The sequence below is a fragment of the Ursus americanus genome, chromosome 25 (assembly GCF_024610735.1).
Source record: "Ursus americanus isolate L20-20 chromosome 25, mUrsAme1.1.p, whole genome shotgun sequence".
Classification (NCBI taxonomy): domain Eukaryota; kingdom Metazoa; phylum Chordata; class Mammalia; order Carnivora; family Ursidae; genus Ursus; species Ursus americanus.
In genome coordinates, this window is record NC_142151.1 from 18186648 (window position 1) to 18203027 (window position 16380).

The 16380-nt window shown below is 33.7% G+C and overlaps 1 protein-coding gene across 3 annotated transcripts in view; it reads left to right on the top strand.

Moving 5' to 3' along the window:
- PIK3C2G (phosphatidylinositol-4-phosphate 3-kinase catalytic subunit type 2 gamma) overlaps positions 1-16380 on the top strand; it is a 354209-nt gene that overhangs the window by 30179 nt on the left and 307650 nt on the right. For all 3 annotated transcript variants that reach the window (XM_087855664.1, XM_045781381.2, XM_045781382.2), the window contains exons 3-5: positions 4531-4613; positions 8279-8436; positions 12896-13010. In XM_087855664.1, coding sequence (XP_087711790.1) covers positions 4531-4613; positions 8279-8436; positions 12896-13010 — 356 coding nt within the window. The remainder of the gene's footprint in view (positions 1-4530; positions 4614-8278; positions 8437-12895; positions 13011-16380) is intronic.

A 16380-nucleotide genomic window follows, 5' to 3' on the forward strand; every position in this document is an offset into this window, starting at 1 on the left:
GAAAATGTATTAATATTATTTGTAAAAAAATAATTTATTATTCACAAATTCTATCTTCCTAAATTAATGATTTTTTTCTGAAGAAAGAAAAACAAAAATTTTATATCATTTTTAAAGTTCCAGTTTGATCAAAACAAAATAAAATGTTATAGTCCTTACATTTTATTGGATAAAAATATCATAATTGGAGGTTTTGATGAAAGTACTTTTGATTCTTATTGTGTTATTATACACACACAGAAACATATATACATCTCATTAGATTTATATTTTGAGTCATACTGTCATAAATTAAAACTTTGTGTCATTATGGTAGAAAAAATGTCCTTTTGCCCAGAGGCTCCTAAATTATACTGTTGGCAGGCATCTTCTATTGGGATCATTCCAAGAATAGGAAATTAAGCAATCATTGTGCAATTCATCCTAATGGTTTCATCAGTAGTTCTCCAATCAATTTAGTCACCTTAGAGTTTCTTGTATAATATTTGAATATTTCTCTGCTTACACTGAGTCTAGACACAAGTGAAACTGGAAGTAAACAGCAAAAAATTAAAAAAAAAAGAAACACTATTGCAGCTGTAATTTATAGGGTGAAGCAAAAGGATTCCTCATTTATTCAACAACTATCATATTCTTAAAATAAACATGATATACTAGGCATAATGAATGCAAAGAAAAGACATGATACTTCATTTCGGAAATAGCATATTGCTCAAATTAACTTGTCAACAAATAATGGCAAGAAGAAAATAACAGATAGAATGAGTCCACAGAGGAAGAGATACCTAATTTTGTCTGAGGCATATGCAGAGGAGGTAGCAACTCATCTCATCTGAATTAAAAGTCAATGAATTTTAGAGACATCTATTTCTGATCAGGGCAGAAAAACAAGTACTAAATTTTTCCTGATTTCAGGCAATGAACACAAGGCAGTATAGGACATGGCGCTTGAGAGAAGCGAAACACCAAAGTGTTGCATGATCATTCTCGTTTCTGCCTGGGGGCACTTTCTTGCTAGTAGAGAAGGACAGTAGAGCCTAATTTGAGCAGCAGTATCACTAAGCTTGAGCAGGCAGAGCCTGCGTTCCAGAGCAGAGTACCTTTCCAGCTATGGAATGGGTGGGAGTCAGAAATATGCATGAGATTTACTGCAGGTTTTTGGCCAAGCGATTGTGTTCACCACACACAAGTATAAGTTATGCAGCGCCAAAATTCTAACCTAGCAAGAGAAGACACTGAGCTGAGTACTTCAGGCATTCAACTGAGATCACCCAAAGCTACCTCTTAAAAGTATAAAGCAAATACTCTAGAGTGAATGCTGCACCTACCAAAATAGAAGTGACCTAACAAAAAATAAAATAAAGGCTGAAATACCAAAGGATCTTCCTGCCTGCCAGAGAAAAATTATATACTCTGTAAAAAAGACAACGCAATTTACAATGTGTCATCTATAATGTTGAACATATAATAATAAATGCACAGATATGTAAAGAAGCAAGGAATTTTGGCTCCAAATCAAGAAAATAACCCAGTCAATACTGAGATTCTGACACAGTCCAGATGTTGAAATTAACAGATAGAGACTTTAAGGTGGTTATAAAAGAATGTTGAAGTAGATGAAATAAAAGATGGACATAATGAGTAGACCAATGAAGAATCTCAAGAGAAAGTCAGAAACTACAAAAAAAATAAAGACTACGAAAATTCTAGTACTGAAAATGTAATACCTGAAATGAAAAATACCCAGTGATTACAGATCTAAGAAGTTCAACAATTCCCAAAGAGAATAAATAAAAGACAACCACATGTAAGACAAATCATACTCAAATATCTGTGAACAAAAGGTAAAGAGAAAATCATAAAAGACAGCCCCAAGAGAAAATAGATTTCACACTGTGGAACAACAATCTGAATTAAAGCAAATTTCTATCAGAAATAATAGAAGCCAGACAACAATGGAATGACATTTTAAAAGATATATATCTATACCTGTATAATATATACATGTATCTATATATAGATACATACACACATATGTATATCTCCATACTTCTGTATCCATTGAGTATACACTTCAAAACTTACAATAGATATATAAACAAATGTTGAGTGAAATTAGTCAGCTAACAGGTACACAAAAATACGAAAGTAAGTGCTTTGGGTGCAAGGAAAATGACACCAGATGGAATCTAGGAATGAACAAAGTGGGACACCTGGGTGGCTCAGTTGGTAAAGCATCTGCCTTTGGCTCAGGTCATGATCCTAGGGTACTGGGAAAGAGTCCTGCATTGGGCTCCCTGCTCAGTAGGGAGTCTGCTTCTCTCTCTGCCTGGTCTGCCTGCCACTCCCCCTGCTTGTGCTCATGCTCTCTCTCTTACAAATAAATAAATAAAATCTTTAAAAAAAAAAGAGAGAAAAGAAATGAACAAAGAAAGAGCAGTACAAATGGTAAATATATTAGTAAATATGAAAACCTACTTTTAAATTAACTTTTGATAGCTGTTTAAAGCAAAACAACAGCATTTTATTGAGAGTTATATAAATATATCGATAAATGAAAAATATATGACAACAATAGCATAAAGAATGGAAGGAGTAAATATTATTTGCTATTGTGAATCCTTACATTGTAAATGCAGTGGTACAGTTTTAACTGTGATATGTTAAGGATGCATGTTGTCATTTCTAAGCTAAGACAGCCACTAGAAAAATAATACTGAGAAGAAAAACTAAAAATCCAAAAGAGAAATTAATGAAATGAGAAAAAAATCAAATAAACCAAAAAAAAAGCAAGGAAGGAAAAACAAAAGAATAAAACAGAAACAAAAATGAGTATGGCAGTCTTAAATCCAACAATATCCATAAGTACACTAAATATAAATAGACTAAACATTCCAAGTAAAAGGGGGAAATTGACAAACTAGATAAAAAAGAAAGATTTAACTACTATCTACAAGAGACACACTTAAGAAAGGCACAAATAAGTTTTTCGAAAGTAAAAGAAATAAAAATATATCATATTCAATCAGCAAACAAAAAGCTGATTATTAACAGCAGAAAAAGTACAGTTCAAGGCAGAGTATTATTAGTATTGGCATTATCATTTCATAATGATGACGGGGTCAATCAGGAAGATATAATAAACCTAAATGTGTTATGTACCTAATAACAGCTTCAATATACACAAAGCAAAAATTACTTCTTTGATAGTTAATCATACACCCACCTTCTGACTGAGCCATTTATGGATTTATTTGTAAGAAATAAAACACATGTCCATATAAATATTTGTATATGAAAATTAATAGTTTTCTTTATAAAAACTATGAACAACCCAAATGTCCATCCATAAGAAGATGGATAAACAAATTGTGAAATACTCATCAATAGAATAGTACTAATTGGCAATAAAAAATGAAACTATTGATGTGTGGCACCACAGATAAATTTAAAAATATATATCATTTAAGTGAAAGAAACCAGAAAGAAAGGGGCATATATACTTAATCTATGATGTTAGCAATCTGAATAACAGTAGTTACCAAATGGATGTACAGTTTGACAGAAGGAGGTGTGGGGGCACTTTCTAACGTGATGCAGATGTTCTGTATTTTTATTGTGATATTGATAGCATGGTCGTCTACATTCTTTAAACTTGAATTATATATTTAAGATTCATACATTTTCTTTTTTCTTTTTTTAAAAGATTTTATTTATTTATTTGACAGAGAGAGAGAGAGACAGCCAGTGAGAGAGGGAACACAAGCAGGGGGAATGGGAGAGGAAGAAGCAGGCTCCCAGCGGAGCAGCCTGACGTGGGGCTCGATCCCAGAACGCTGGGATCACGCCCTGAGCCGAAGGCAGACGCTTAACCGCTGTGCCACCCAGGCACCCCTCATACATTTTCTATATATGTTACTTCACTTAAAAAATCCCCAAAAAATAAAAACAAAAAACAGAATGAATTGAAGGGATGCAGGATGAGATGCCCCAAATGGTGCCACTTTGGCATAAAGATTATTTCCAGTTAAAAGTAATAAATACCAAGCAGATGCCAAAAAACTCTCCACTTCCCCCATAACTACTTGAATTTACCTTGAAAAGGAGAGCCTGCAACAGGAAGAGAGCTAATAACAGAGACACCCCTTTACCTAAGGAACTTACCTGCATAATAGGGCAACTTTCTTTTCAAATATCTCCTTTCCCCTTCTTGCTAATGGCTTTCCTCCCCTTTGTGTCCTCAGGCTCCTACCCCTCTCCCTAGCTCAAATAAGCTTCAGGTTGCCTCACTGTTTTTGTAATCTCCTGTCTGTGTGGATTCCCCATACATAGGACTGTGAAATTTGATTTTCTCCTGTTATTCTGTCTCCTGCCAATCTGATTCTAAGTCTAGAAGGACCATAAAAGGACCATAGGGCAGAGGAAGGTCTTTCTTCCAGACAGAATCTTTAAAACAAAATTAAAATTGTACAATTGTATTAATGTCTTCTTCACACCAAACTGTATTAATTTAACAGTTTTTACTTTCAGCTGACAGGTTTTTCTCTTCGGCTAGCTGAAGTACCGCAAGGCAGTAACAAGACTCTGGCCTCCTTCTGCGACAAAGTAAAAAAGTGAGTGTTGCTATTTCATTAAACTTTGAAATTTCTGTACCAGCATAAATTTGTCTATTGTAATTTAACATAACTGAACTGATTAATTTTAAATATAAAATGTTAAAGTTTTTAAATAATTTTTAACATAATGAAAAACATAAATTTATGACAAATTAGTTCATTAACTGCTAGTATTGTTTTTGTTGTTTTAGTAAAACAATTTTACTCTCTTGAAAATTCAGTTAAAGCTAAATGTTTCATAATTTCAGACCTGCCCTTGCTATTTATTGATCATTTAGATTACAGTGAATTAATTTCTTACTTAATGACATAATTGACTGACTTCTCCGGTTCTGTACCAAAACATCATAGATTTATCCTTCTTACCTGGGATATACTATTTAAAATGGTGACAATGCCCTCCTCTTAATAATTTAATCTTGCCTTGAATGAACTGCCAAAATAAATGAGCAAATGCATAGGTGTTTGTCCACTGAAAAATAAATTTATTCGCTAGGGGATATTACAAAAACATCACTGATCCTCTTTGCTCATTCAAAATGAACTTACAACTATAGATGCCTTTTTTAAGGAACAATTTCTCATTAGCAGTTAAAATTTATATAACGCCATCTCTTCTATTGCTAAGGTTCCCTAAAGTTTTGAAAAATTAATGCATTTACATTTTGTTCTCTTGATTTTTATCTATTTATAGCTGTTTTAAAAATAATAAGCACACATATAAATGAACTATAACTTATCAGCTATAGCAGCTTACTACTAAATGGTCATTTGGGATTAAACACTGGAATCATTTATGTAATCATTAATTTAAAAGGCTATTTGAAAGCCTAATAACTAGTCCATGTATGAGAGATAATTGAAATGTAGAACAAGCAGAAAAGCAAGGTCTGTGCCCTAAAAAACTTGTAACCCTATTGGAAGAATTGAAAGGCACACAGATAAAAAACAAAAAACAAAACCAAGGAACTCAAATCCATGAAAATATTTAATATTTAATTAATGCCTCACTCTTGTTCACAGAAAACAATTAAAATGACTGGATTCCTAAATTAGGATCTTTAAAGATATCAATATTGATTCTTTTTTTTTTTTTTTTTTTTTAAGATTTTATTTATTTATTCAACAGAGATAGAGATAGAGATAGCCAGTGAGAGAGGGAACACAAGCAGGGGGAGTGGGAGAGGAAGAAGCAGGCTCATAATGGAGGAGCCTGATGTGGGGCTCGATCCCATAACGCCGGGATCACGCCCTGAGCCGAAGGCAGACGCTTAACCGCTGTGCCACCCAGGCGCCCCTCAATATTGATTCTTTTAAGAATAAACTACTCACTGTCACAAATTGACAAGCATTGCCAGGAACTTGACACTTTAAATCTAAAATGTGATCATTTCTATCCTCTAAGCACGAGAAATAGCTCTCTTAGTATCACAAGACATCGCTCAGTATAAATCCATTGACAAAACACTTATTACTAGTCCTTCCCATCACTTTTTTTAATACAATGTAATATTCTTAGATGAAATCTTCTTGTGGATGCAATAGTGACACAAAATATTTTATGTAATGGTTTGTCAGTAGCTCATGGTGCATTTTCTGAATTCTTAAATGTAAATTTTCTCAATGGTTCTTTTCAAAGTATGCATGAAAACTAAAACAGACAACCAAACAGTAATAAACTTTATAGAGTAGTGAAAGGAAGATATAGGTTATATCCACACACATTTCTCTTGGTTTTCAATCATCTTTTTGGATGTATACTCATATATAAAATAATGACATTTATAGATGCATAATTATTTTGTACACAAACACACTATTCATTCAACAGCAACTATTTCGGAGGATCTACGGACTTGGCACTGTCCAAGTCTCTTCATTCAAGAGAAGACCAAATTGAGTTTGAAAGCCAAGTTTCATAAGAGGGTCACAACAGAATGGATTTATGTATCCAATTTCATCTGTTTTTTTTGGTCCAATATTTAAATAACCATACCTACAAGTGTTATTGACATTCCTGTTATACACCCTTTAAAGAACCTGTCTACTTTGTTGGATTTGGTTCCTTGTGACATATTTTAAAGCCACATCTTTTAAGGAATGTGTCATATTTTTGTAAAAAATACAATAAAATGGCATGGCATATGAAAAGTTTTGAATACAATAGACACTCAACAAAGTTTTAGGAGAGAATAGGTCATTAATTTGCATTTTAAATTTAATTCCCCAAAACAGTAGAAGCTTAAATCATGTATGCATAGAGTAGTATCCTATCATATGGTGAATGCTAAATCATAAAGCTCCTCAACCAGAACTGGAGTCTAGACCTTTTTCATAGGTGTAACAAAGGAGAGTGGCCCATATCTTTATCCTAAACAATGGGTTCTCAAATTGTAGTGCCAGAGTAGCAGCAGTAATGGCTTACTTGGGAAACTGTTGGTAGGGAAAATGTGAAGATTCCTGTATAGAACTATTGAGTCAGCAAGGATGAGGATGGGACTCAGAAAATAAGGTGATTCTGATGCATGCCATGCACTTTTTCATTTGTCAGGCCCCTCAAGGAGGGGATGTTTCTATGCAATTTAAGGGCATAGAGATTAAGCTACTTCAATGAGCCTGGCACTACTTTAATGCTGCACAAATAGAATGAATGCCAAGGATGTAATTCATATCGATACATTACATAGAATGCATAGTATCCCTTCTATACACAAAACGTATAACTTTCTCTTTGGAAATAGCACTACAAAATTTAGATATCTGCATAATTAACAACAACAACAACAACCCCCCCCCCATGATTTCATATTCATCGTCAAAGCCATTTTAAACATCTAAGTTGCAAATAATTTTATGTTATATTCTACACGTGGGCAATAACATGGATCAACAAGGATTCAGCTATAATAATATGTAATGATAATTATGATGCATCGTATGGGTATATGCTTATGTTCTACAAAAATCTTTTGCATGACTTTTCACTTTTAATCCTTGCAATAAACCTTTGAAGTAGATATAAATATCCTCATTTGTACAAAGAAACTGGTCAAATAACTTGCTTCTGACCATAACACTACTAAATGGAAGAGTCAGGATTCAAGCTCAAGGCTTCTGGCTCCAAGGGTAAACTATTTTGCAATTCTCTGACTCATCTGAGCAATAAAGAATTGTTCAGTGTGTAAAATGACTTCTGGGCTAAATTACTTATGTAAAATCCAGAGATTTGTGTAAAATCCAAAAATTTATAACCAAGAATGGTATTTACCAATTGGACACAAGGTAATTTATTTAAAAAAATCCTTAAATCAAAATGAATGTCTTCCAGCTTGAGAACATTATGAAAAACCAAGGGGAGGCATTCAGGCTTCGAAACTAATGTCAGTGAAGGAAGTAATCATTGTTCAGAGTGAATTTTCATGCCTAATGAATGACAGTGTATTCTTAATTGCTTCAAATGAGATGCTCCTGGGGAAATCTAAAGAATGGTCCTTTACAGTTGTTTTGGTATAACTGTAATCTTTACCAATCTGGCCTAGCTAACACCACTGTACCACAAATCAGATGTTGACCGTTTTCATATTTTAAATCTTCTATAGCAAAACCGTGCATGAAGTTTCTTATAATCTTCTCCTAAGTATTATTTTCCATATATTTTTCAGAATAAGAGAAACATATCACGCAGCTGACATTAATTCCAATTCAGGGAAGATTTGGAGCACTACTACAGCATTTCCCTATCGGCTTTTTACTAATACCAAGTTTAATATAAATATTTGTATTGATAACTCAACGCAACTACTTCATTTTATGCCATATGGTAAGCAACCTTGCAAATAAGTATAAAAATCTACGTTAAGCTGGTATAGGCTGCATAGCCTTGAATCCACAGACTGAAAGCATTAAAAGAAGCATTATTAAATGCTAGTATTTTGCTCTGAAGTGAAGAGGAAAACAGCTGGAAACCTTTTGCTAACATTTGTTTAGCTATTGTTTTTAAGAATATGCTACATTTTTTCACATAGCTCACCCCAGGACACTTTACTTTTCTGCTATAAAATAGTTGGTGGCAAGCATAACAAATTTTTAGAATATTAAAAACAAAAACTAAATTTCAAAAAGAATACAGATAAAGCATATGAATGAATATACTATACGAAAATGGCAATACTCCCCATTAGAAACAACTACGTCATTCAAATGTGAATGAATTATGACATAAAACAGGCACTGATACAGTCTTTATTCCCACTGTACAAACTATAGGAGCCTTATGCATAATGAGCAGATAGATGCATAACGAGCAGATAGATCCATTGAATCAGTCTCTGGGGATGGATCCTGGAACCTAGAATCTGCATTTTATCAAACTCATCAGATGATTCTTATTTTTCTAAAGTTTTAGGATCTCTTTAAAGTTGTTTACTATTTTATTTCATTGTTATTGTTAACTATTTTGCAAAACAATAATAGTTCCTCAAACATTAGTTGTTACTAAATGAGTTTCTGCATATGAACCGTTTTATCTTGACAAATAATGTTCCAACAAATATTTTCTTTCATTGATTGTTATTAATATAATTATTATTTTGCTTTTTTTCTTTCTTACTCTAGTCAAAATTCTGAGTTAGTGCAGATGGTTACAAACATAACAATGTTATGTTGGAATATTTAGTTAGGACCATCTGCTTTGAAACTAACAAAAAACAACTCTTGCTGCCTTAAGAAGAAAAAAACATTCTTAAAGAATATAGAGAATTCTTACAGAATTTAAGAGTAGGAATACAGTGGATTCAAGAATGTACTAAAGGCACAGATGAATAAGCAGTCCACAATTCCTGTATGCATCTCACCTCATCTCTTCTATATAACTGCTTCTCAGGTTTCCCTTGTTTTCTGCTGACTCATTTCTCTTGCTTTTCCAAACACATGGGAAGCCAAGCTCTCAAGTTTAAATGCTATTTGGCCAGCTACCTAAAGAAAATTCAATCTCTCTATTCGATCTAATTCCAAATTTCTAAAAGCAGGATTCTGATTGCCCAGCCAAAATCAGTGGTGTTGAACCCTGAGCCAATCACAATCTGTGTCTTGGCCTCAGTTGCTGGAGAAGAGGGAATAACTGAACTAGGGAAACCACTTCTCTTCTTTCAGTTTACAATATTTAACTTCCAACATCTCTCTCTCTCTCTCTCTCTGGATGTTCTTTTGATGAATATTGCAAGTTGGAGGTCATTTTTGACTTTTAGAAGAAGTTTCAGGAAAGTGATTAGGTCATTGTGTCTAGTGTTAGAGATGTATAGTTGTAAAGAGGCTGTCTACACTCTCAAGGATATTAAAAATGTTTATAAGAAGGAGGAAGGGGAGGTGGAGGAAGGGGTGAAGTACAGAGGAAGAAGGAGGACAAAGTAGAGGAGAAAGGACACATTAAATAAAACACACAGAGCAGCATAGGCCACTGTTGGGAGGAAAACCTTTCCTCTATTCACTTATATTTGAAGGGGGTGGGGATGGTGGCTGTAAGGTAGCTGACAATAGACAGATTAGTAGGAGAAAAGACAAAGTTATTTACACATGCATGTAGGGGTTACTTGCTGAATACCCAGAGGTAAAGGTTTATATACCAGTTTAATGTAAAAGTGTGTATGTGTGTGTAGGAGGTGTCACTTGGAGCTTCAATAGGAAAATAGGAACTCTCTCTCTATATATATATTTATGTTAATTGATGGGCAGTCTGTCTCCTTCCTGGAATTTGCAGGAAATTACCTCAGAAGAAAGTTAATGGAAGCTGTATTTTTGGGAGTCTCTGTTTTAGTCAGATAAAGAAAGTTCAGTTACAAGATTTCAAATGTTTTCACTTTGAAACAATCTGTATGCCAAAACTGTGATCCTTTCACCACTTTACATAAAGTGTTTTACTAGTAAATACAGATGTGCTATAAAGAACAAAATAGTGTATCTGAAGAGTATATCAAGAACGACTTCAATAAAAGGTAGAAGCTATTCCTAGAAACTTCGGGAATAATGAAATCTAGATAAATAAAGAGGTAGAGATAGGTGAAGATAAGGCATTTTCATCCAAAGAGAACACTGTTTCCCCAAGAGTGAGGAAATGGAATCCTTTAGAGAAGTAGGTGTTTTGAGCAAAGAATTCTGTGTTCCATCATCTTCAATTATCACTTCAATGAAGATGGTTCCCTTATCCTTATTTCCAAGTACAAAATTGCTCTAGAGTGTCTTTCCTTTCAGATTTAGATGATTCATGGTTAGAACTGTATTAGGAGGCCATTTGTGACCTGCAAAGTGTTGGAAGTAGAAATCAGTTTGCAAAGACTAAAGAGTGAAGGACAATGGTTTGCAGAAGTTATCTACTTTTTAAAGAAGTTTGGCAGTAATGGGAAGGTTACAAAAAATACTGTCTTAATGGAATGAAATGGATAAGGGGAGATTTTATTGGAAGATTAAACAGAAACAGAAATTTTAAGAAAAAACAAAAGCATCTTTGTAATGGAGGATATTGAATATATAAAAGGGAGGGGATTTAATTGATAGAAATGGAACCTAGTATAAGAAAAATAAGAGATTAAGATGTAAGAGATAGTAAAAAGCAATGATACTTATATTTCAAAAGATGGGTAAAGGTAGAGGATGATGTGCAGAAAACTAGATTTAATGCACAGGGTACTTAATTAAAGAATCTCAAATGGGCATTTTCCTCTTCAATATGGTAGGCAATATTGTCAACAGATTGAGAAGGACTCCATCAAGTAGAAGAGTACAAGAAATTGTGAAGCGTATTATATTAGCTGCCAAAGTGAAGGTATAAGCATAAATCTACTTAAAAGAAGCCATAGTATTTGTTGGCTTACAATATGGATGAGAAGTTTAACTTACAGACACTTAATGGCTCACTTCAAGGAGAAAGATGATAATTTCAGGTTTAGATATGTCTAATTCGAAGTAATAATGAAACATTCAAAGAGTAACATGAAACAAATAGTAGGAGATAATTAAACTGAAGCACATGAAAGAAGTAGCAGTAGAAATTGGATTATGGAGGCTATCCTATAGAGTGGAAAGATGATTGTAGTGAAATAATGAATTCATGCATGCCCCCTATAGCACAGGGGATGCAGCCTGGAAATGGGAGAGCCAAATTAATTAAAATGAACTGATGTTTCTGGAGATATTTTCCTGCCATCTATACGAGCAATGTTCTCCCCTCCTTGTCAGAACCCTTACAGTCATGATTTTGCTGTGGCCATATTTTCTTCTAGCATCCATCATAGCATTTCAGTCAGTATTCCCAAGCAACAGAGTGTTTAAGATACGCTCTACCATGTCAAAACATTTCCACAATCCCTAATTCCATGATGATCTTTACCATTTGTTTCTCTGATCATTTCTTAGAAAATACCTCCATCTACCATAAAACCCACATTTTAAAATCCAGCATTATTCTCTCCCCACACCCCTTTTTTTTTCTTTGTGGCAGGTCCAGCAATGTCAGTTGCACTACATTTTGTTAGCCAGTTTGTGTCAAAAACCTTTTCCTCCAAACAAAAACGTATGGAAGTAAAAGAAGCTACAGCAAAGTAAACTCGTAATTGCAAACTAAACACAACTCAGATGAATACAATTGAGTGTTTGCAGTATGCAGTTCAAATTCTCACTGGTTAGGGGTCATCAGTACAGTCTGTTTGCACTTGCTTCACTGATTGAGACTGTGAGAGCATACTCAAAGCATGGAGACATATATATATATATATATATAGTTTAAAGATTTTATTTATTTATTTATTTGACACAGAGAGAGAGCTAGTGAAAGAGAGAGAGCACAAGCAGGGGGAGTGGCAGGCAGAGGCAAAGGGAGAAGCAGACTCCCTGCTGAGCAAGGAGCCAGGCTCAAACCCAGGACCTGAGAGATCACAACCTGAACTAAGGTCAGACCCTTAACTGAGGGAGCCACCAAGACGCCCTCACAGAATACTTTTTATGCAGAGCCACAATGTATTAAGGTATTAACATGAGGAATACAGTACCCTAGCTCTGTCAGTAATATGAAAACAGACTGATTAAAAAAAATGCAAAGAATTGTTTTTCGAAAGTATCTCCAAATTTAACCAGACAAATAAATGAGATGCATCTCATTTTAATTCCTCTTGATGGAGCTAGACAGTTACAATAGTTCATAACGTATCTTTTTTTGTGTGCTCAAAACATTTCCCAGCCAATATATGACAAGCTCTTATTAACTTCTTACTATTCACCTTTGTTTTTAGCTAATTATCTTGTCAAAGACCTAATTGCAGAGATTCTACATTTTTGTACAAATGACCAGTTATTCCCCAAAGATCATCTTCTAAGTATATGTGGCTATGAAGAATTTTTGCAGAAGTGAGTATCTTATTAAGGTAAATTTTGATCGCTGTTATAACCTATGCTAAGGCATGCTTCACTTTTTTTCTTTTAAACATACTTTGTACAAACACTGTACTCTTCTAACCAACATTATTAAATCAATTTTGCCCTTTTTAAGGTGAATTCAAAAATTTTATGACTCATAGTGACAGTCCCATTCTTGGTTTTATTTTGTATTTTGTGTATTTATGGCAACATGTATTTAAGTGACCTATGACCAGGAGGGTGATAATCTCAAAACAAGGAAATTTCAGTTTTAAAACCAAGAAAATCCTCGGCAAAACAAGTCACTGTAATAAAGTTTATTAGAACTGATCACAATTTTTTAAAAGTAAATTATTTTGCAGTAAGTAATTTTTTATTTGGAATAATATGAGTATGCTGATTAAATGCTGATTTTTGAAAATCACAGAGGGTTTGAGTATGAGCATTACAACATTTTCATAAAAGAGAAACCTTCATTTCTTTAGTAAGGCAGCTCTTATAACAATTAGAAAAGTCTGTTCTCATGTGGGTCAACTGCAAATATTTATTTGGTAGAAAACTCACCTTCTCTTATTTATCACAATTATGACTATTTTGAAATTCCTTAAAGACCAACCTTGAAAATATAAAACAATTTTAAGAAAGGAGATATTTCTCTGCTGGTACTGCGGTTGTTATAGATAGTAAAGTCATAAACAAAATTAGTTAATAAAGTGGATTGTTATTTACATTTTTCCTTTGTGTTTCCACAAGTGTCTAAAGACTGACAACCGTCTCATGGAAGTAAAAGTGTATTTCATTTCAGATACTCATTGTCACTGTCATTATTATTCCTTTACAATGTATGTGAAAACTTGATGAATTAAAATTATCAGTAAATCCAGTCTTTTATTGTGCAGTGTTAACTGTGAGCGACTTTTAAGACTGATTATGTCCCTTTTTGTAATCCCAGCTATAACAAAATAATGATAAAGATTTATATGAAATCCCAGATATTTTGTTGTACTGAACTCACAGATAGTCCCCTTCTCTCTTATCTATTTGAACCTATTAACATACCCAATGACTAGGCTGCTACTTTCTTCCAACATATGGTTTTTTAAAGTATATCCAAAGACCAAGGAGAAATACTTGAGAAATATAACCTTATACTGGTAGTCATTAAACTTCATTTTCTGAATGTATATGTCTCCAAATGTACATCTGGACTTTAGCTAATGTCAAACATCAGATACAAAGAATAAGAAACATTATCAAATTTATGTATTTAGTATTATCAGTAAGAAATATCCCATAAGCAAAAGTGTTAAAGAAACAGAAATTTGGATGAGTATAATGTGAACAAATTTAGAATGGACCTTGTCTTAATTGTTGCTTCAAATGTGTAAGTCATCTGTAATTAGCTCAATTGTTGATTGCTAAAAATGTATATATCATTTTGCTCTTGTTTCTTGCCAATATGAATATAATAGGTTTCTAAAATATTTTATAGTCATTTGTTTCTAACAAAATTTCATTTACCTGGGTTTTTATTAAGATGGTAAAGTTACAAGTATTAGTATAGATTAATTACAGTCATTTTTCCCTTCTGGAATTTGAAAGATATGTATATATCAGGGATCTACTTACTATTTAAGGTTAACATCCTACCTGTTTGGAATGATTTTTTAAAATAAGCATAACATTCATTATCATTCTTTCTAGCATCTAAATCATTCAGATAGGTTTTGTTGTTGTTGTTGTTGTTGTTGTTGTTGTTGTTGTTTTATTCCCTTGCAACTTGTCTAAAAAAATATGTCCTGGGGTGCCTGGGTGGCTCAGCTGGTTAAGCGTCTGACTCTTGATTTTGGTTCAGGTCATGATCTCAGGGTTGTGAGATGGAGCCCCACATTGGGCTCCATGCTGGGCATGAAGCCTGCTTAAGATTCTCTCTCTCTCTCTCTCTGGGCGCCTGGGTGGCTCAGTCATTAGGCGTCTGCCTTCGGCTCAGGGCGTGATCCTGGCATTCTGGGATCGAGCCCCACATCAGGCTCCTCCGCTGGGAGCCTGCTTCTTCCTTTCCCACTCCCCCTGCTTGTGTTCCTTCTCTCGCTAGCTGTCTCTGTCTCTGTCAAATGAATAAATAAAATCTTAAAAAAAAAAAAAAAGATTCTCTCTCTCTCTCTCCCCCACTCCTGTCCCTCCTCCCCCACTCTCTCTCTCTCAAAAAATAAAAAAATTATAAAAATAAAAATAAATAAAAAATATGTCCTTAAATACTTGGAAATCTTTATAATGTTCTTCTATAGAAGGAATATAGGTAATACATAATGAAGTTAATAATGTAATAGGTAATAATTTAGACTCTAACAGTTATAGTACTACATCTGGAATATTTGATTAGCTTTGACTGTAATAATAACAACCATTTATCAAGTGCTCATTATTTGGTTACCTCATATTGGGTAGACTTCTAAGTCTTATGACATTATCAATATGATAGATACAGTAATTACCCCTGTTTTACAGACAGGAAGTCTGAGGCTTTGTTTAAGATCACACATCTAGGAAGCTGGTAGAGTGAAGCCTGAATTCAAACCTGGGTTTGGCCGCTTGCCCTGGGTCTAAACTATGAAACAATAGTGCAAAAGCTCTTGAAGGATATACAAGAAATAGCAAATAGGTTCTTCATGCAGGAGCACAGGGTGAAAAATCTACGTAGTTTTTTAGGTGTCTGCGGAATGGGGTGCAGAGATTGTATTAGTCTACTTCAACTCCTATTGAAAACCACACACATATAAAACATATGGTTAATCATTGAGAATACAAAGATAAGTTACATATAATTTTTGCCTTCTCCCTTTCTTAAAAATTCATAAAGCCCTGTGATCACTTCTTACAATGTCCTATCATGTGGGCAGTATTGGCATTATTATATACAAATGCTGTAGATCACAGAGGGATTAATGGCAAGAACATGGAAACAGTGCACAGAAAAGTCAATGATAAACTTATATTTAAAGAATACTGAGGAAAAAATCAGTAATTTGTGATAAAATGTTAATGGCTTTAGAGTATATAAAATGCACTCAAATTTTGTTTTTAAAAAACAATTGTCAAGAAAAAACAGGTTAAGAATGTGAATAGCATGAATAGAAATTCAAGGGAAAAATTATTTAAAGAATTTAATCTAGCTAATAACAAACATCCAATTAAAACAATGAGATACCATTTTGCCCATCAAATTCTTAAAATACTTATGATGAAATTCAGTTGGAAATGGACAATATGTAAACAGCTGCTAGAAAAACACATTGATATAGAATTGAAGAGAATTTTGTCAAACATGTTAAAGGTCTGTAGAAATGTGTCTAAAACTGAT